At 40.9% G+C, this 23,380-nt stretch overlaps 1 protein-coding gene across 1 annotated transcript in view; it reads right to left on the reverse strand.

Moving 5' to 3' along the window:
* Positions 1 to 3,066: 3,066 nt before the first annotated feature.
* Positions 3,067 to 23,380, reverse strand: part of snx7 (sorting nexin 7) — a 36,788-nt gene continuing 16,474 nt past the window's right edge. Inside the window, exons 8-9 of the mRNA XM_071924067.2 lie at positions 23,039 to 23,191; positions 3,067 to 4,365 (exon numbers count right to left, since the gene is read on the reverse strand). Of these exons, the coding sequence (XP_071780168.1) occupies positions 4,282 to 4,365; positions 23,039 to 23,191 (237 nt within the window). The 3' untranslated portion in view covers positions 3,067 to 4,281. The remainder of the gene's footprint in view (positions 4,366 to 23,038; positions 23,192 to 23,380) is intronic.

Here is a 23,380-nt window from a genome sequence, read left to right on the forward strand (position 1 = left end):
ACTTACATTTACACCCACAGACCAAGCCGCAGGGATCTCGAGAGGCCCTTCCATACTGCCACACACACACACTGAGCATGCAGTGTGTGAGATACTAACCTTGTCATACTAGCACACTTGGCTTAAACTCATCTACGCTAATGGAATATTAATTTCCATATGTCCAATGCCAGGCCGATGCTGTGGCCATGGAGAATTTGTTTTTTTTCTTTTTTTCTTTTTCGTTTGGTAAATTATGAATCTTCCATCCACCTCAGGGATACACCATTAGTCAAAAAGAAGCGCTAGCAAAAGGCACCAAGAAATGAGGTGAGAGAGAGGGAGACAGAGAGATTGAGAGACACCAGCCTAGCAGAACCAGAGTTTTAATGGACCGCCACTCCAGTGAGAATACATTATTCAGCTGTTTGTCCAGTGAGGGAGTTTCCAACAGAGCGTAGGAAAGAAAATTATATGCGGAGGCCACGGTTTACCACACTGAGGGCACCAGATGCTATTGTATGCAAACAAGTTAGACCTCGTACCCTCCTGCTTTGGTTAATCCCTGCCCTCATTTTCATCATTTTGTGTGCATAATTTCACAATTCATGAGAGCAAATTAACTTGTACCCAAAATTTAATAATAGTAGCAGTAAGGAGTAGGAGTAATAGATGTTTCAGTGGAGAGTTTTAATGTCCCATGATGGTCTAAATGCTGTTTCAGAGGCTTTTCCACCCTGACAAGAATACATTTCTAAGGACACTGAATACTTTGAATGTTTTGAACATGAACATGGTCAAATTTAAAGTATCTGAATATCAACACAAAATTGCTGCCATTTTGTACACTTTTTTAAGCGTGTACTCAATTTAGCGTATTCAGCAAGTTTCAAACTAGTTTCACCCACTTGACATAATTTGTTGAATTTAGTTGATTGCAGTCATTAATTTAAGCCCAAGTGCTGGCATTGCGTTGCGTCCAATGGAAGCATCAAGGCTCAAAAATCGCAGATATCCAATTAAAATGACGAACATACTGTTGTAACCTACTAGTGTCTGGCTGTAGTTTGTTTCCGCTCAGCTTTCGTTTCCATTTGTGCACAAAGTGAAAAAATACCAAACCTATATTTTTGCAAATTGATGAATCTGGTCCTGACACTTTTACCCTCTGCTCCTCTTTCAACATAAAGGCACTCTGTGGAGCAGCTGTTTATTTAATTGAATCAGGCATTTGATAAAGCATAATGAATTAGTTATACTTCATGTAAAAAGTTCGTAAAAATGAGTTGAAGGCGTTATTGTTACTAAGAAACAAATGAAAAGCATATTGAGAGCTGATGAGCTCTACTGTCATCAATATGCAGACTGGAGGGATGTTGTAGAATTACACATTTGGATATGAAATTTCACATTTAGCTTCTCAAGTATGCACATCACTTTCATGTTTTATATATCACGTGCACGCGATGCACATGTTGTACACAAGTTAATACAATGCATTTTTTCCCTCTACATGGTTGTCACTCAGTAGTTTGCAGTGAACAGCAGAGTACACCAGTCCTCCACATACTTAACATCACCAAGGTAATGGACTGCACATACTGTACAAGTACTAACACATTCTCTCTCTCTCTCTCTCCCCATCCCCCCTCTCTGTCTCTCTCACTTGTATTCCTCTCTGCATTAGGAGAAGTGCTTATGAAGGGCCTAATTTACAGGGCCCTGCTTTATTTAAAGGGCTTCTTTAATATTTAATGTGATTAAGCCACATAGGGTATCCTGCTTAGTGGTACAACGTAATGCTACACACGCACACACAGAGACAAATCACTCCATGAAGGAAAAAAATCTTTCGCCTCAATGCTAAAACCAAGGCTGAACAGATTGTTTCCCCTCAGTTGCAAATTATTCAAAGACAAAGCCTTTTTATGGTGAAAATCACTGGGCATCTATTGACAGCAGATGCTGCCAAGGCTTGTTAGTTAACAGTAGTGGGTATTTATAATTAGGGTTCGACCGATATAGGGTTTTCAAGGCCGATATCAATGCTTTTAGTTTTGAATGGAGGCAGCTGATAACCAATATTTTGTGCTGATATTCAATATCTTTCAGTTTGACCACTTTCATGCCAAAAAATTACAAAAAATGACTGGAATTCTGTGTTTCTCCCAGGATTTTGTTCTTGTCAGCCTTGTCAGTATTAAGACACTGAAACTCATTCAAACCCGGGATAATAACAATAAACATATTCATGCATGCTTGTGTGGAATCTCATTAAAATGTCTCATTAGAATCAATTCAGGTTTAGGACTTCCCTTAGACAACCAATGCAGTATTGATCAATTCTACAATAAATATCAACCATATCTCAACTGTCTAATCTGTTTGTCAGCTCATATAGCCATGCTTATTTCATGCCAGCTATTTTTGGAACTGTTGCGTTCAGTGTGCCACAAAAAGAAAAATACCATGAATATCCATTTGATGTAAAGAAGTCAATGAGGTGTAAGGAAGCTTTAGAAAACAAAACAGCTGACATCAACCCAGCTGAAGCCTGGCAGTTTTGGAAAAGCGCTAAGCACATTTTTTTTGTCTTCTCAGAACTGCTTTTCATTATTGGCTGCAACTCCTCTGCGCCTGACAACTGATAAACCATAAAAACTAAGTATGTGTCTGCGGCGTAACTCCGTCATACAGATTTGTTGTCAAAAGCCGAGAGCGTTTTTTTCAAAGATATCCGACGCTTTTCTGCTCGGCCCTGGAGCGGGAATCATTACAGGTGCTAGAAAAACACTTTCTTAAGACGTTTCAGTCGATAACCTGTCACAAAAGAAGAATAATGACTTGCGAGGTGTTGATCAGACCGCATTCAGGATTAGACCCTGCCAACGTGTAGAACTTTTTGCAAGAGCCACTTTGACTCTAGGGAGGACAAAATATGCCTGTTGTGGAAAAACAGCCGCCGAAATGCTTATTTTTCATGCCAATCGGTGTACTTCGGCTCTGAAAACCTGTCATCTTTAATAAGTTTGCTTTTCACATCACTTTGATAACCGTTCACAACCTATTCAACACAATTCACACCAGTTCAATGTACCAAATTTCTCTTTAATTATTAAGCCAGCATCCAAAAATCAAATTTATTCAGGATTTTTTACATATTCAGTAACGATAAAAGCAGAAAAAAAAACAAAAAAATAGAGTATAACAGTATAAAACATTTGTCAAAATTATTTAAGCGTTCTGTTACCAAGACATTGTAGGTAGCGAGTCATCATGAAACAGGTAAACGAGACAAATCTCTATCGGCACACGTAACCAAATACTCAACGTACTTGAGAAGATTTCATAGAAAGTTTAACCCATCTCTCCTTAGTGTTGAACAGTGGATTGATGGTAGTGTTGTGTGTGATTCATACCATTCTGATCCACAGTTCGCCTTAAAGGAAACACCCACCCTCAGATACTGTTACACTGTTATGTCATGTGATGTTCAATGCATTCCAGGACTTATTTTGTGATTAAGTGTTGTAAGTAACTTTTTTGGTGTTCCCACTTTCCCTCAACCCGCCTCGTCTACTTCTACTTCAGTTAGTAATTTCCTTCAGTTAGTGATTTTCCTACATTTCCCAGAATGCCTTTCGACAACCCCCAGAGAACAGGCGTGAACGTGTTGCATTCAGCTTTTGGTCATACGTGTAGGCGGAGAGAGAAATAGCGATAGAGGAGCGAGAGTTTGTCGAGTTGAGAAAAAGAGAGTCGCCTCCTTACTCAAAACACATGTGACTTGTGGCTGCAGTGCATTCTGGTCTATGGACATTTGGCCAGTAATCCCTGGGAATAAGACAAATACACCACCGAACAACTAAATGAACCCAGAAATGCAAGGTACATCACAAATAGCTGTTTGTTAAACAGTGTTGCATTGGTTTAGGGCGGATTTTTCCTTTAATGGCTGGCCATGCACGTGTAAACTCAGATATCATAGGCATCACAGTCTGTGCTTCAGTGATTTACAATCATCATTGGAATGGTGAGACTGGGATTAACCTCTTTGGCTGGTTCCCCTGGCAGAGAGAGAGAGAGAAAGTGTGTTGTGTGTGTGTGTGAGTGCAAGTGTGCATGGGTGCTTGGGTTCGTATACGGTGCGTGTTTGCACAAGTGAAAGTTGGTGTTTTGGGGGGGGGGGAGAGAGAACTGTGTTTTCGGGGTGTGTGTAGTTTTGAAGGAGGTGTCGTAGTGTGTGTGTGTGTGACGGGGAGGGGTGGGGGTGCGTGTGAGGAGGAGGTACGTCTCCAGGCGTTAAGAGGCGTTTTCTCCGTCTTGCTCCGTCTTGCCGGGATCCGTCCTCTGCGAGACGAGGAACGAGTCCCACACAGCCAGACACTGGAAGAGAAAACGGATCATCGTCATCATCGTCATCATCGTCACCTAGAGTTCAACTGATAAGGGTTTTTGATGGCTGATACCGAAGCTGCTGAGTGCCCATATTTTGTTCCAACGTTCACTATCATTAAATTTGACCATTTTCATGCCAAAAATGTTGTGTTTTGACAAGAATTTTATTGCTGAATTTAAATTCCTCCATTGAAACCCAGGATATTATTACTAATACTACTACTTATAATAATATTGAACATATTATGGATTATGATCAAAATGTCCCATTAGAATCAATTCAGGTTAAGAGTGTGTAGTATTGATCAATTCTACAAGAAATATGTAATCAAACAAACTGCGTCATATACATCATATCAGAGGTGGCCGATATCCCATTTGTTGTCATCATCAACAAAAACTCCAACATCCTCATTATCGTTAATTACTTGTATGTCGTCCTGCATTTGTCACCTGGCATCACCTTTCTTAGGTTGAAGATGGAAACAAGTAGGGACGGGACGATATATTGAAATTCAATATATCGCGATACAAAAATGTGACAATACGTATCGTGGGGCAGAAACATGAATCATGATATTAGCTCCATGTTATTCTGCTGTAGTAATCTCAAATGAGAGGCTTGACCATCACAGTTTCACAAGCTCACCATCCAAATTATATTATTTACACTTTGTAATAACCTTTTTAAATTGTTGTTTACATTCTAGCGAGCCAGTGCCGTTGCTAGAAAGATTTGTGTCTCAGAAATAAACATAATTCTGCACAGTCAGACTTTGTTGTCATTGAACTTTTATTTATTACATCGTATCGTGGTTGTATTGAATCGTGAACCTCATATCGAATTGTATCATGAGATAAACATATCGTCCCATCCCTACAAACAAGTCTTTTCATCACCATCATCAGACATAAAACTGAGCCTGTGCCTGTACTGCTCTCCCAATCATCTATCCCTGCAATTCTCTCACTCCTCTTTTGATCTGTCACTCTCTTCTTTCTTCACCCAACTCCCTCACCATCTCATCAGTGGAGGCACATTACTGCACTGACACAGGCACTGAGACAGTTGCTCTGTGAGTGTGTGTGCGTTTGTGTGTGCGTATGCATGTGTGTATATGTTTGTGTGTGTGTCATAGGACTTGACTGCGAGTGAATCACACTTTTATGACATAAAAGCAGTTATCTAGATAGCAGGAAGAGAGGCAGAAACCCATGCAATCACAAACAGCAAATGACAAGCGCACACCAACACACACACACACAAACAGCCTAATCTGTGAACTTGGGCACCGGTCTGTCACCACACATCAATAAAGTGCAGTCAGTTTTTCCTGGGTAATAGCGGTTTGTTTAGAGGCAGCCATAAGTCAGAGGCTCCACCTGACGCCTCTCTGTTTAACAGCCAATTTTCTTCGCAAGCGTCGGCAACCCCGTCTGCACTGTGGTACTGCAGAGTGAAGTTTTAGTTCTACAAACACTTCCCAGAGGCGGAGCTGCTCTGGAGGCAGAAATAATCTCATTGGTTGACTTAAACATAGTAATGTCAGACTGAAGCCCAATGAAAAAGGCAAGAGGTAAGAGAGGAGGAAGCTAATATCATGAAGCCTAGCGCTGTTGCTACTAACTGAGAGAAATGCAGTCTAGCCATATTAAGTTATCTAGTTTAGCTAGTTAGCCTAGCTTACCTTCCAAGTTCAAACTAGCTATGCTAGCCTATAGCTTACCTAGATAGCTATAGGCTAGTATAGCTAGTTTGATAGCTGCTGACCTCCCAAGACCATGAATGCCATGGTCATGAATGAATGATGCAAAGAAATTCTTGCATTTATATTTTTTATTTATATGTTCTTTCTTTGCCGTTCAGGTTTGCCAGTTAACTCACAATCAGAAAAACTGTGGTTCTTTAGCTCTGTCCATTGCGGTTTAACTCAACCAATGAGATATTTCTATATCCAGAGCAATCTAGTATATTCCTGTAAAGTGACACATTTGTAAAATTCCCTGATATTTCCTGATTTACCCAGAGATTTTTTTCTAATTCCCTTTTCTCTGTCTGGAATATAATTCTATAAATTCCATGATATTCCAGGGACTCCATGGCCAGTTGGAAAACGGAATATCTGAGGTATGCCAGCAAGCTGACAGAGCTGCTGGTAAGTGTTTAATGCTTTACCAAGGGATCCTCGACCAACTATTAAAGTCTTAAAGTCTCTTATTTCTTCTGGCTTAGAATACTGCATCTCTCTGTATTCCTGCCTCAGTCAAGAGTCCCTCTCTAGTCTCCAGCAGGAAGGATTCTTACTTGAACAAAAAGACAAAATCACATCACCTTGGTTCCTATTACTGGTTCCTAAAACTAGATTAAAAACAAGAGGTTCCTATTGGCCGTTCCAAAATCCAGATTAAAAACAAGAGGTTCCTATTGGCCGTTCCAAAATCCAGATTAAAAACAAGAGGTTCCTATTGGCCATTCCAAAATCCAGATTAAAAACAGGAGGTTCCTATTGGCCGTCCCAAAGTCTAGATTAAAAACAAGAGGTTCCGATTGGCCGTCCCAAAGTCTAGATTAAAAACAAGAGGTTCCTATTGGCCGTCCCAAAGTCTAGATTAAAAACAAGAGGTTCCGATTGGCCGTCCCAAAGTCTAGATTAAAAACAAGAGGTTCCTATTGGCCGTCCCAAAGTCTAGATTAAAAACAAGAGGTTCCGATTGGCCGTCCCAAAGTCTAGATTAAAAACAAGAGGTTGCTATTGGCCGTCCCAAAATCTAGATTAAAAACAAGAGGTTCCTAGTGGCCGTCCCAAAGTCTAGATTAAAAACAAGAGGTTCATATTGGCCGTCCCAAAGTCTAGATTAAAAACAAGAGGTTCCGATTGGCCGTCCCAAAGTCTAGATTAAAAACAAGAGGTTCCTATTGGCCGTCCCAAAATCCAGATTAAAAACAAGAGGTTCCTATTGGCCGTTCCAAAATCCAGATTAAAAACAAGAGGTTCCTATTGGCCGTTCCAAAATCCAGATTAAAAACAAGAGGTTCCTATTGGCCGTTCCAAAATCCAGATTAAAAACAAGAGGTTCCTATTGGCCGTTCCAAAATCCAGATTAAAAACAAGAGGTTCCTATTGGCCGTTCCAAAATCCAGATTAAAAACAGGAGGTTCCGATTGGCCGTCCCAAAGTCTAGATTAAAAACAAGAGGTTCCGATTGGCCGTCCCAAAGTCTAGATTAAAAACAAGAGGTTACTATTGGCCGTCCCAAAGTCTAGATTAAAAACAAGAGGTTCCTATTGGCCGTCCCAAAGTCTAGATTAAAAACAAGAGGTTCCTATTGGCCGTTCCAAAATCCAGATTAAAAACAAGAGGTTCCTATTGGCCGTTCCAAAATCCAGATTAAAAACAAGAGGTTCCGATTGGCCGTCCCAAAGTCTAGATTAAAAACAACAGGTTCCTATTGGCTGTTCCAAATTTAGACTGGGATCAGCAGTTTTAGAACGGAGACGGAGGCTATGATTGGGGAACTTAATGGAAACTGTGACTCTGTAATTGATGCATTGATCCATAATCAGCCGGGTTACACTTTACTTGAAGCAGTCAACCAGAACATAACATGCAGTTATTCAATAATGATTTCTAATGTAGTTTAATGTGCTTATTAACATACGTCATAGACTAAGTTACAACTGTCATGAGGCAGTCTTGAATTTGCTTCCAGAACTTCCATAACAGGCTATGAACCTATTATGGGGACCTAATAGCAAATAACATTATTATAAGGCACTGCATCTCTATTTACTTGCTGACGGAGTCACAAACTGAACTTACGCTTGATATACATGGACCAAAAAAAAAAAAAAAAGATCAGCAAAGGCTCTCCAAACCTACCATTTGCCCATTTCTGCCTCGGCACTCAGCCTGGCTGAAATATTAATGCAGAAGATAGGAGGTAGATCAAAGCAAATTGCGATGGGAAAGAAGAGTGGAGTGATCGCTGACCTTTTAGAGAATTTGCTGAACATTTATTCAAATTGCCTTGCTGGCGGAGTACTTTCTATCACCAGTATTTCTATCACCAGAGTGTGCTCTTTATAAACATTACGTCTCTTATCTGGAGTGACACAACAACCTAAAACATACAACAGTTCATAAATAATATTAAATTGAGCTAGACATGCAGTGATGTCCTAACTTCATCATTGTGTTCCTGACCACTCCAAACAAATAGTTTCTCTCAGCTAGAGTTTTCAGCTCGCTCAGCAGAGATTTTTCCCTGTTAATTAACTTAACAGAGAACATTACAGGTTAGCGCAGATGTTTTGTTCCCCACCCGATTTGACATTTGAACCTGCTTATCTACAAGGAAAAGTGCGGATTAGTACTGTTTGTCTAACTACACTCAAACATATGGTGTTTTTTGGCCCTCAGGGCAGCGATAAGGGCCGGAGTGTTTCTAACGAAGCAGATTCAGACGTTCCGGGGAAGCGCTAAATCTGTTTTAGGGCCCGGGATTTACAGGGTCGTCAACTCAGCGGAACTTTCTCTGAGGCAGACTGCAAAGAGAGAGGCAAGGAAATGGTACCAAACTGATCTGACAACAACAGAAAGTGCAGGAAGAGGGAACCGGGGCCTATAGGACAATGAATCTGTGGCATGGTGGCATTTGACTGTGCGGAACCGGGATTTCTGTCAGCTTTCTGGATAAATGAGCTTTCTAGTTCAGTCTTGCTGAAGGAAAGAATCGCCAACTAAAAAAGAAACACATGCATCTAAACCTACTTTTAAAATGAGCAGGGATGCCATGTAAGCACTCAATATCGGCCTGAAACTCATCGTCAACTGACAGCATTTTGACAACTATTCATACAGTCTATTCATATACAAAACTGACTGAATGCATTATTTATCACGCTTGAGCAAATTAATGCAATTCTTCTGTAGATCTGGTAACTATGCACAACAGATACATACAGGATTTGTGCAGATGTGCTTTAAAAAATTCATGCAACATTATTCAAAGCTCCTTACAGTGTTGAGTGAATACATTATGAGTTTGCGTGGCCCTCGTGGGAATCAAACACCTGACCTTGGCAGTGTAAGTGCCTTGCTCTTCCCATTGAGCTGTGGCATGGGTCACAGGGCCATAATGACCAATCACTCAACTAAAGGACTAAAGACAGTGATGCACTGGAAGTGTACTGCAACTGCCTTGACCTGTCTACTCCGAACTTGGTTCCATTTTGCAAGCACCAACAAAGGACCAGCACAACTGCATTTCATGAGGTTTCTGGAGACCCGGTGCAAAAGTTAAAAGGTTAATGCAATATATCCAGAGAGGGGTATTCTTGATTTAACTAGATAGGTATGTTCGTGTTCACGCCATCAGGCCACTGGGATTCTCTTCATGTTGTTCTTTTACACCAGTGATTGAGGCCAGACTAGACTGATAAACTACACAAACTAGCTGACTTGACAAGCTGGCAAGACATGGATCAGGAAAAACGAATTAACACAATTAAAAAAATGCCTTGTGATATATGACTGCAAATTATACATTTATATAACAAAAAAAAAGACGAGAGAGAAAGCATGGTGAGAAATTGCAGAGGTAGTCGGTGCAACAGGTAACACTCACTTAATAGCTAGCATACAAGTATAATGAGCAGACTATATACCCGATATACACTATATACAGTACTATGCAGAGGTCTTAGACACCCTAGATTTTTTATATACATTTTGTCTGTTTTATTTGTTTTCTGCATTAGTGTAGTAGTAGTGTAGTCATTTTTTTGATATTTAGAAGCTTTTCATTTCATTATTTTTGAAAGCATCTTCGCTTTATGAATATTTTTTACATGTGCCTAAGAATTTTGCACAGTACTGTATTCACTATATATTACCATTCGCAGTGGAGAAATGTAAATGCCAATGCCTTGGTGTTGACACTTCACATCTCCTGCCTGCAGTGCACCATAGAAGCGTCAAATAAGGTGCGTCAAATGCTCCGGTGCATTTGGGCCTTAACAAAGGACGGGGCTACTACAATCATCAAGTCGCAGCAATTAGGGTTATACCGATATTTCAATTAGCCAATATTGGCCTTTTATTAAAAATGAGTCAGTGTTGTCCACCTCAATATGAAGGAGATTTGTGCCTGGCCCATCTGAAGTTGCAGAGGCTATAATGGCTCTGATGCCTGACTGACAGTGAGGCGACCACTGCCAACACCTCCACACCTTTCAACCAACTGGATACAAACTCCTTATCTAAATGAACACATCCAGCTGTTTAGCAATGTAAACTGAAGCTAAAGATTTCCTCTGACCGACTCTCACACACACACACACACACACACACACACACACACACACATACACACACAGAAATGCATGTATAACACACACAAAAACACACACGGACAGAAAAACACGCACATATTGAAAATAATAAAAAACAAAGATGCAGAGGCACGCACGCACGCACACAAACAAACAAACATTCATCCACATGTGCATAGACACACACGGACAAGCAGGCAAACCCAGGGCTAAAGTGCTAATTACAGGGTTCATTAGGAAAGCAGAGGCGCTAGCCTCATTAGCCGATAGCTACCCTCCAGGCTCCGCTGGCCCGGCCGGCAAACAGGTAAACAGAGATAATCAGGAGAACATACACAGATGGTGGGGGACACACTACAACCTCTCTCTTACACACACATGCTTATGCACACACACAGACACACACAATTGCGTGGCAGAATTTAATTTAAATCAAGAAGAAAATCTAATTCATAAGAGGACAACAGCAGAACTTAAGTTTGTTTATCAGATAGGCTTATTACTCTCTCTCCTGACATGCATGTGAGTCTACTGTATATACACAGTATATTGTGGCTGCCAGTTAGGAAACCTTGCATCTCCAAAATATTAACTTTCTTGGTGGCAGGGTGGCCTCGTAGATTAAAGTGCCATGTATAGCATTTTTAAACATGAATATATATCATTGTCAAATTAATTCTGATACTTTGGTATACTTACTGTAAACAAATGAGACCCTGGGCATGACAGTTGGTAGCCTCTCTCTCATGCCAGTGGTATTGTTAGAGCTATTTCTCAAAATTAAGACCACATTTCTCATAAACCCTGTTGCTGCCTGTCCACCCTCCCGCTCCCCGGTGTAATTGTCATTGGTTTTGAGGAGAAAGAAGGATAAGATCTGATTACTGATAGTGATTTATTCATCAGCCCTTCACATCTGCAATTGAGAAAAGAGAATTTCGCTATGGGGATGAATCAAGTGCTACATTGTTATCAGGAATTAAGAGAAAGAAGCCTTAGTTTTAGATTGACAATCTGAAAATATACAATGGCTTTAGAAATGGATTCATGAGCCCAAAGGACGCAACATGTGTCATGTGTCAACATGTGCCATGGAACTCAATTCAAGTAACAAACATGAAAATCACCGTAAGTGAGGTTCCACTGGATAGCAGTAACATACATTGTTAGAGTTAGTGCACAATGGCAAATGACTTAAAAATGAGAACCTTGACAGTTAGGACAGTAGGGTTAGACCGATACCTGGGGCTGATACTGGCAGCTAATACCTGCAGTGAAACCTGCATCACTCTGCCTTAAGTAGCTGCTAACCCACCTAAACCAATTTCATTATTATGGCTTTTTAAGTGTCTCATGATGGTCTAAATTGTGCTTCAGAAGGTGTTCCGCACCGACAAGAATACAATTCTGGGAGAAACACAAATTCATTGTCCATTTTGGCATGAAAATGGTCAGATTCAAAGACACTGAATATTGGCACACAATCTGCAGCCTCAATCCAAAAATATCGGTATTGATCTTCTAAAAATCAATCCAACCCTAAAAAGACTAATCAGTAATGGTTCTGCGCCATCCCCCAGACTACAGCCTGTGTTAAAACACAAAAAAGGCGACATCCTCATATTTATAACTGTCTCATTCTCCACCAGATCCCCTGTTGCTATGGGGTAACCATGGTAATGCTGGGAAGTTTCTGCCTTTGCCACGCATGGCGAAGGCAGAGCAGAGCATGCAACACACAGCACACTCAGCTCGACACAAACCTGGATCTGCATAACAATATCACTGCATAACCAACACTGAACTTTTATGCCACTATAACACCCAAACAGAACAACTCTCATTGGCTATTGCCGGTCTCCATTGAGATGCAACTGGTTGACCAGTTCACAATACAGGAGAATATCAAGACTTATCCAGATTCAAGATCATCTGTACGGCCCCCACAAATTGGCATCGACTCAGTCCGATCTTGAAAGATCCCAGCCAAGTTACAGAACCTGGTGTTAAGCAGTTTTGTTCACTGTCAAATGAGACTTGGAATGAACATAGTGGATGTTTTAACTGTGTGACTTCCTAGTAGAATAGTACAAAGTGCAACTCATTCAGGGTATCTGCAGGTTTCAGAAAGCCTCATTTAAGACGTTTTTAAAGACCTTTTTAATGCTACCTGGCATTTAATTAAAAATCTTTTTTAAAACCACAATATAGAAACAAAGCTGGCAAAAGCAGCCTATTTCCGATTGAACGTAGCTAATGAAAGTTCAGAAATAAATAAATGGGTAGTTAAAGAAAAAGGACACCAGGGAATTAATTAAGGGACATGAAGTCCAATTGTGTTAAGGCAAGTGGATATGATGCATATTGCACCACTAACCCTGTTCTGTATTAATCTAAGAGTGGACATGCAATGCAAAGAAACCTGTGAAAAAAAAAAAGCCTTAAAATTAGATAACTTATTTTAAGACTTTTTTTAAAAGGACCTGCAGACACAAATAACTCGTCTGTCTTGCTGTATGGCGGCATGCGGAGCAGTGTGGGAAGAACAACAGTGACGACAGCTCAGCATATACATATGCTAACAGAATTGCAAATATCAGCACATCCCTCTCCTGCTACGCCCACGTAAGGCCATTTGATCAGAGTATGGCTTAGCCCTAATACAGCGCATATATTTATAGGAACCAGTGTTCTGTGCTGATCCGCTGCAGTAGCATGTGACTATTATAGACATTAAAGGGATGGAAGTTCTCTAATAGCGAGCATAGGGGTTCAGGGAACATCAAATATGCACGTGAAATGAAGGTAATCATGTCACACACAGTCTAACTGCCCTATATCGGAACTTGAGGGTAACATGGTGGAATCACGTGTTGAGTGTGATGTAGCAGGTGATGTAGTGATGTACGCCTACTATCTACATGTAAAGTGATTTATATATTCTACTGTCTATAAATAGAGTGATATGCATAGTGTGCTGTGAACCTTGCACTGCTCCCTTTCCATTGTATCTAAGGTCCTGTTGTCCTGTACCATGTTTGTTAGTATGAACTGTGAAATTCGATCAGTTGTCAATATGTTTCTACAGTAGTGTCACCAAGACAAATTCTTGGGATGGGACGATATGCTTATGTCACGATACAATTCGATATATGGGGTTCACGATTCGATATGCGATATGGGTTTCACGATTCGATACGCGATATGGGGTTCACGATTCGATACGTGATATGGGGTTCACGATTCGATACAATGTGATAAATAAAAGTTCAATGACAACAAAGTCTGACTGTGCAGAATTATGTTTATTTCTGAGACACAAATCTTTCTAGCAATGGTACTGGCTCGCTAGAATGTAAACAACAATTTAAAAATCATTATCTCATTACAAAGTGCAAATAATATAATTTTGCAAGAAGAGCTTGTGAAATTGTGATGGTCAAGCGTCTCATTTGTGATTACTACAGCAGAATAAAATGGAGCTAATATTGCGATTCATTTTTCTGCCCCACGATACGTATTGTCACATTTTTGTATTGCGGTATACTGAATTTCGATATATCGTCCCATTCTATCCCAACAAATTCCTTTATATTTAATGTGTGCAGTGAATACAGTGTTTTTGATTCATGCTCCTTAGCCCTGGTTTTAGGGTAGTGCCTCAGACTCTTCTTCAGCTTTTCCCTCTCTTTTCGTTTCTTCCGTCAGACCTTTTCTTCCCTCCCACGTTCTAGCTCCTGGTCTCTCACACAGCTCTCATGGCTTCACCTTCTTTCCACACTTGCTCTTGTGTTCTCCTCTCCCTTAGACGGCCTCTAACCCTCTTCATCGCCTCTCCTCCTCCTCCTCCTCATCAGTAGGGTAGATCACTGATGAGGAAGAGGAGGAGTAGGAAGTGTGTGCGTAGACATGCAGAGGGCAAGAGGTACTCTACGCTGGTGAAATAATGGTGACTTCGTAACTGCCATCCACTTAACACCCCCACTCTCTTCCCCCCTCCTCCTCCTCCTCCTCCCCTGTCAGAGTCTCTCATGTGTTAATGCTGCATTCAGGGTCATATGGGAATAACTGTCAGAGGGACTCAACAGTTAAAAGCAAAGGACTTGGAAGTGCATTGAAACTTGTTTGAATCTGTCAAGACGCTGTCAAGGGTTTCTGTAGAATTGTTTGTTCCGGCTTTGTCATACTTGGTGATAATTAGGGGTGTCACGATTTCGATTCTAAATCGAAAATCGATCGAAATAAGCATTCGATTTCGACCTTCGACATCACAAGCAGGTTCGCGATTCTCCCAGTGTTTTTTTCTCTCCACCCCTGCCTACTTGTCTGAAGAAAAAACAACATTTCAATGACGACACAGCGTAGCTGCTAGAGAGCGCCCGTTCTATATTTCACTATAGCCTCCAAGAGCTCCCGTCATTTTTAAATCATTTAAAATGTACCAAAAACTGAAAATCAAGTTATCAGCTTTGTTTTATATATACTTCAAATTGTCATCGATGAACCGGAACCGGAAAATACTGTATATCTGGTGACACTGAGACGTTTGATTTTCCCTGGGTTTGGTCGTCCTCCACCTGCTTCGCCGGCTAAGCGTCACGCTTTTAAAACCTTCTGGAAGCTGTCAGATTGTGCTGTGAGACAGAACCTGACCCGCCGTATGTAGTGGAAAGTTACGAAGACATTGTGAGTTGAAGTCTTTTGATCGAAATCGCTTGTTCTTGCCCGATAAAACAAGACACAAGATCACCTTCACTAAACAGCGGGACCTACCTGCTCTCACCGCCGGAGACGGACGCTGTTTTCCGGGAGGCAGTGCGCCGAAGAGCCGGTAGGAGGACTGCCCGGGTTGCAGCGACTTTTATCTATATAAGTTTGGCGACTTTTTCCATATTTGTTTGGCGACTATTATTGTCTGATCTTATTACTGTGTGGGCTGAAGCGCTGGAGGTTTTGTATGCATTTTGAAAGCTTATCGTTAGCCAAGATGGGAAGGATCCGTTTTGTTGTCATACTGTGAATGTTGACACTGAAGTAAGGACGCCCTGAATCGCCTTGCCATGTATTTGGTAGGCTACCAAATTAAAGGGAAAGTTGTGTTTTTTTAAATGGAAAAACTTTGACCATATGGCCTTAGTGTGGTACATTCCAAAAAAAAAAATATGGCAGTTATATCACACTTGATACCATCTTTTTCTCAAGAAGAATTTGAAAATGTAAATGACAGTTGTCAGGGCATAAAACCAATGATCTGTTGATCTTTACAAATCAAGACTCGATATTCTAACAATGGCATAGCCGTCAGTGCTGAAAAAAAAAGTTTAAAATCGAAAACCGAATCGAATCGTGACCTTAAAATCGAAAGTCAAATCGAATCGTGGATTTGGAGAATCGTGACACCCCTAGTGATGATACATTTGAGTTCACAGCAAACCAAACATTGCAGTGTCCACCACAAACCAGCAAGCAGTTGTGTCCTGCCATGGTATTTTAATTAAAACATTATTTTCTACACTTGACTACAAGCATTTCCTTGTTGGTGATGTCGGAATCCAGGAAGTCGGGGAAATCAGGATTACTAATTCTGAGTAAGTAGCATAGCTGTAAGCTGAGGTGAACAGTATTTTCCGGAAAGAAGATCATATCTATGGTCTTTCCCATGTGACATGAATGCAGAATCCTTCCTTCTCCTCATCTCTCCCTTCTACTTTCCCTCCTCCTCCTCCACATACTTCCATTTCCTCCTCTTCCTCCCTTCATCTTTGAGTCTCTCCTTGAGTCGTCCTGTGAAACTCTCCCCCTCGCTCCCCGACGCTCCTCGTTCACCTCGCCCTTTATGCCTCCTCTTTTATGCACTCTGCTCTCTTTCCTCCCATCTCCCCAGCCGCCTTCATCCTTCCTCCTCCATCTCGCAGTCTCTCCTTCTACCACACCCAGGTGGCGTCGAACCCTCCCAGGTACAGGCGTCTTATTAGATTCTTATAGGCCGCCTGTCTGCGTTCTGCACCCATAAATCATTCACAAGCCCCATGGCTACAGTAGCCCACGTCTGCACCTGAATAACAATGTCACCACATACCAAAGAGTGGTATGATCGCGCCACTGTCCTCATCCTCTGATCGGTCTCCATGGCGCACTAAGAGAATTATGGTTTGTAGATTGTGTAGTATGGAACAAACTCTAACCCCAGGATAACACTTAAGGAGTTGAAAGCGTTTCTATTCGATGGAAGTTTGGTTTGCGGCAAACTATGAGTTCAACTAAGGATCCTGCGAGTCAAGTGAGTCACGGAGATGAGGCCGATTAGATGCGTTATCAATCGCCATATTGCAACATAAACTTCAGTTGCAACTCTGATTCGTCGTCCAAAACGGGGCAAAACAGCACTGGTTTTAAACATGGATTCTCTCATTAGAGAGAAGAGAAGTGCATTCAACACATTAAAACTGGCGTAACCCTTTCTTCTTTGGCCTATAGGTATGAGCGCAAGAACTGACACTCTTTTGACCATAATGTGCATTCCTCTATGAACTGGTTTCATGCTATAAACAGAATAACATTTTTTTGAAACATTCTTCATTCCAGGAAGGGTTTTTTGCTGAGCATGCATGCTCTATTTCAGCACTGCCCCGCTTTACGAATGCAGTTACACACATTCTCCCCAGATAGCTGCCCAGTGCAACCACAGTCTTCTACGGTTGGCCGCTGAGCAGCTCCACCGCTTGGACACTGGGTGCCTTGCTTAAGGGCAATGTTGTTGGGACGAAGGTTTTTCTTGTCTACCCTTCCCCACCTGTATTTTCCAAGCCGCTCAATGGATTCAAACTGGAAACTTGGAGTCACTTGCCTGCTTTTCTAACCTTTAGGTTATCCTATCAGATCCTACAGTATTTCTCCCTGTTTTTTTGGAGTATGGGGGTTGTAGAGGTCATTTTGGGTTCTGTATCCTGATTTCAATCTCAGAGTCAAGGGTATTTCATATCACCATGGACTGTTGTAATGGAGTTGATTGCCTTTTTCTTGTGATGGGAGCAATTCTGTAGCAATGGGGAGGCCATTGCTGCTTAATAAATGTAGAGAATACTGTGCTAAGAACTAGAGTTAATGTACTGGCTTGTGCAAACATCTCCAAATAATGCGAGTCATAGAATATTCATTATAAACAGGGCATGACTGATCCCAGTGCCTCAAACTAGCCTTCAAACAAGAAGTTGCTCTGCTCGCATTAAGAGAAACTTGTCTCTCACAGCAGTTTCATCAAAAACATGGCTAGCTCCGGGGCGATACAAGGAGAAAAAGTTCTGGGTGATGGGTTTTATCTGCTGTAGATCTAGATTCTCTTTGTCTTTAGCCGATAATGGATGAGCTACTTGAAGCGACTTTTTTTTTTTTTTTTAAAAGCAGCTGGATTGATTAGCAGTCTTCCCTGGTTGGCAGAGGGAACAAGAGGAGTGACAACAGACTCGGGAAGACGAGACAGGTTTCCAAGATCCTGTCAGGTAAGAATCATTAACTACTGAATTAACTATTCACACACACACACACACACACACACACACACACACACACACACACACATACAAGAAATAGACCCAGGACATTTTCCAACAACACTGACACTACCACTGCTGTTAATTGGTCAGTTCAGTTATGTGATATCTTGCTGTTTTGGGACACTATGATATCAAATATTTCATTTCATCTCGTTGAGGTGCACTTAATGTACATTTAAACAGCCTCAAAATTCAAATCACATTATTTTCAACTAATGCATTCAACTAATATTGCCGAGGTTCTCTTCCACCGTGCATTCAGACTGCAAGCAACACAATCAACAAGCCAATGGAAGTCCATTCATTTGCTGTATAACTGAGCGACCAGGGAAACTCAGCTGATATGTGGACAGTCAACAAGCTTGGCGGTCATCAAGTTGATTACAGCCATTCAAAGTTTCACAGTTCTCTACAACTTTTATTTAAAAGACTAGAGGAATAAACGTCTCAAAAACGAAAATGGTTGCGTCCATTGTTAGGGTCGACATTAAGCTCTCAAGTATTTCTTTTATTTTCCATTAATGCAATGTTAACTCCTCCAACACTTTTTAGCTGCAGCGCCCACAATCAGTCAGAACAGAGTGACCCATCAACCAAGCGGCTCGCAGTGTGAACGCACGGTTAGCCTATTATAGAGTCATCTTGCTGCATGTAGCTTATTATTATTTAACTCTGTTCTATTAAATAATACATTTGCACCAATTGACCAGTGTTCCCTTTGTGTTTGTGTGGATCTGAGCATTTGGTGATGTCTCTGCCCACCAGTGATACCAGCCAAGGACGTGCCATGTGACTTTTCTGTGTAGTTTCAGCCGAACAATCTGATGGGTAAAAACATATCCCCACTGTGTTGATGGTTCCCATAAAGAATAGCTAGCATTTTTTGTGTTAACGAGGGAGCTACTCGTCAATCCTTCTTGCTTCCTTTTGGGGTTTTATTCTTAAACATGCACAGGCGGATATTGGCTTTTTATTAAAAATTGGATCTGGTCCAGTCAGTGTTGTCCACCTCTGATATGATGGATATGGATAGTTTGTTTGATTACATATTTATTGTATAACTGATTAACACGACACCGATTATCAATAGGAAGCTGAATGTATTATATGCAACATTTTGATCAGATTCCACACAAGTATGCATAAATATGTTTTGGTTATTATTATTATTATCCTGGATTTCGATGAAAAGTGTTAGTGTCCCATGATGGTCTAAATGCTGTTTCAGAGGATTTTCCACCCTGAGAAGAATAAAATTCTGCGGAAAACATTGAATACATGTACTTTTTTTTAGCATGAAAATGATCAAATTTAAAGACATTTAATATCAGCACATAATATGGGCTATTGGCAGTTTCCATCTAAAATTATCAGTATCGGTATTGGCCTTCAAAATCCCATGTACACTACCTACTAGCGAAAATGATGCCCTCTCAGGTATTACTGCGTGTAGTGTAGATACCCAGTTAAAAAACTATTAATCATTTATCAACTCTTGTGTGTATGTATAACATTGAGTTTCTGAAGTCCAAGGCCGTATCCATGAAACCGGCACACTCAATCTTTTAAAGCCCAAATTCTAACAAATGATTTTCAGTGGGTGCATTAGAAATGCTTTTTAGTGCAGACGTCCAATGCCCTTTGGCTGTATCAGGCGAATACACACACACACGGACACATATGCGCACACACCAGTACTCTTCATTCGTTGTACTGCATTTGCTTGCCGGGGGCAGCCTGGCAGAGTGATGAGTGTTTGTGTCAGGGGCTGCTGCGGGGAAAGGCCAGGAGAGACAGCAGAGAGACGAACTGGAAATACACCAGAAATATGACAAGGACGTCTCCCACGCGCGCCGTCTCTATTATTACACTCGCTGTTAAAAAGATCAGTCCGCCCAAATACCACCGGCTTTCGCTGTGTGTTGTCAACACTGGAGACCGTGTTGAACAGGGAAGGTTGAGTAAGTACAAATGTTTTTCCAGCAACACCCTCCTTCATATTCATACAGATACACACGTTTAGGGAGCTGCCCAGTATGACCGGTCTTTTACTGTCAGCCACTAAGAGATGCCCAGTACAACCACAGTCTTCTATTGTTGGCCACTGGGAGCCGCCCAGTAGGGCTGGGCGATGATATGATGATATTGTGATATCATGATAAACAATTCTGTTGTCTAAACTGATAATAACAAGCAATTTTTGTTTAAAAACTGAGAAAATGGGTGATGAAGGAACATTCTTTGAAAATCTGTTTTTGTTTGACATCACACCTACCATGAAGTTCGATGTGATTATTTAACACGTGGTTTTGCATATGTAAGTCATATGATGATGTATATCAGTGGTTCTCAACGTGGGGTCCGGGGACCACCAGGGGTCCTTGAGGGGGTTCCAGGGGGTCCCCAGCAAATTGATGAATTGTTAAACTTCAGCATCAATTCGTTTACAAGAAGTTAACACGATTAGAGAATGTAGAAGAATGACTATTTGGATCATAGTTTCTCTGTTATCTCTCTACCTACAATACAGATAGTCATGGAATTCTGGACAACATCATATCTAACAATACAAATATTCTCATATTTTGGAATCACTGATGTATATCGATATTGAAAAAAATCCTTATGCTTATCGTGATATTGATATCAATCATATCACATACCACCCAGTATAACCAGTCTTACACTTTTGGGCAGTTGGAGTTGCCCAGTACAACCACAGCTACAGCAACTATGCAGTTGGGGGGTTAAGTGTCTTGCTAAAGAGTACTTTGATAGAACAGGCCTGCATCATTCATTCATCCCAAATACAATCCAGGCGAACAGACACACAGCTAATTACGGCCGAGTGCTTGATAATCAGCAGACATTAAAAACCCTTTAACTGTTGGGAGAAGACACGACTGCATCCAAAGGAATGATTAGAGTTGACAGCCCCTTTAAAGGCCAATTATTTGTGAAGCGCTGCTACCCTCTGCTGGCAAACTTCCAGCTTCAAGGACTGAAATAAATCCACAGCAAATTGAACCATATTTCTGCCCTAACTGCACGCTTAGACTCCAGTGTGACTAACAAAACCTATAAAGGAGTAAATTATTGTTACCGTAACGACTTCATCGTTTCATTCTCCTCTCGCCGTTATGTTCTCTCGCTCCAGCTCTCTCCATTGTTCTTTTTTTTGCAGCGTCTAATTCCCCGCTGTCTCTGCTGGGCTCCCCGCTCGTTAATCTGGATCTGGGATTGTCTCTTCCTCTCTGCATCTTCCACTCCTCTCTCCCTCTCTTTTTTCCCCCTCCCTTTCGCTCACTTTCTTTCTTTCTACTCTTGTATTCGCCCCCCTCCTGCCTCTATTCTTCTCTATCCTCCTCTTCTCTCAGTTTAAATCCGCTCTCTCAGAAATTTATGTCAAGGCAAGTCAACGAAACAGCCATGATTCAAACTAGGGTTTCACGGATGTGGGTTTCTGAGGGTCGATTCCAATATTTTGTGACAATTATCTTCAAATTTGACCATTTTAATGCCAACAAATTACAAGCAGTCAGCGTTTCCCTCAAAAATGCATTCTTGGCAGGGGGGAAAAGCCTCTGAAACAGCATTCAGACCATGGGACACTAAAGCTCTATTGAAACCCAGGCTAATAATAATAATAAAACATACTTATATGTACTTGCTTGGAATCTGATCAAAATGTCGCACAAGAATGAATTCAGGTTAAGGTCTTCCCATAGACAACCAGTGTAGTATTAATCAATTCTACAATACATATGTAATCAACCTAACTACTATCAGAGGTGGACACCGGGCCAAAAACTCTAAGCTACTTGGCTAGTATTGACAATATTGACTGTTTTCAGCTCATTGCAAGCGTGTTGCAGTGAGAAATTAAAATTTGCTATCTTTTAATTAAAGTGTAATCAGCACAATATCACTCTAGAGTCGTGTATGTTGCTCCGATAACTTGTGTTTGCCTCAGAGCTCCATAGTATTGTGCACATCTTCCGATTTTTAAGTGAGCTGCTTATAGTAGTGGTTAGGCTAATAACTGTGGAGAGACATTTAAGGGGAGCTGTGTGTGTGTGTGTGTGTGTTTGAGTGTACAACTGAATGTACAATTGATATACTTGGGTTTGATACTTTAAGCTGTTCTATTGGTCAGCTTCACAGACAAAACAGTTGGTGAGCTTGAAACTAGTACTAAGCTGGTTTTCACTAGTTCTACAGCTAGTTGTCACATTGTGGGGGAAAAAAAACTTTTGCCTTTCAGCTTTCCTGCATACAGTTTGTTCATATTAGGCTGATATTGGGATTTTATTCATAATTGGATCGTGGCCAATCATTGTTATCCACCCCCAAAATTATGGATATGATGCATGTTTGATTACACATTTGTTGTATAATTGAAAATGCATTAATGTTTTATCATCATTAATATTTTATGATTATCCTGGGTTTCAATGTAGAGTTTTAGTGTCCCATGGTCTAAATGCTCATTCACTTAATGATTTGAGATTTAAATTCTTCAGCACTAATTAATTGTAAATCAAAATCAAAATTTCTCGTTTTCTTGGCACAACATTAATTTTAATAAGAAACATTAATCACTCTGTGCAAAGCAGTCTCCAGATGGCTTTTCCACCCTGACCATAATAAAATTCTGCAGGAAACAACTTTGGAATTTGTTGGCATGAAAATGTTAAAATTTTAAAGATATTAAATAGCATGGTCTGCCTTGTATCACATACTGAGGTTGGACACTGATCTGGGCCCGGCTCACCTTCTCGTAGTATTCCACGTTCTTCTCGGCGGTGGAAACGAAGGCTGATTTGAGGTCAGTCCTCATGCTCTCCTGCCAGCGAGACCAGTCTCCCTTCAGAGCGTTGTTGGCGAACTCGACCCGGTCCGCCAGACCGTCCACCTCCTCCTTCATCTGCCAACCAAACACACAAACCAATGACTGACCGCTTCCTCAAAGAAAACATCACAATCATCTACTAAATACCATCATCTGTTTATTAGAACACATATGGTCCTAATAAACTAATTTTGGGTTCCAGCCCTCAAACAAATCAAATGTTTGTGTCAAATTCCCTGACTTCTCCATGAATTTCCATGGATA

This window comes from Centroberyx gerrardi, chromosome 22 (genome assembly GCF_048128805.1).
Source record: "Centroberyx gerrardi isolate f3 chromosome 22, fCenGer3.hap1.cur.20231027, whole genome shotgun sequence".
NCBI classification, from domain to species: domain Eukaryota; kingdom Metazoa; phylum Chordata; class Actinopteri; order Beryciformes; family Berycidae; genus Centroberyx; species Centroberyx gerrardi.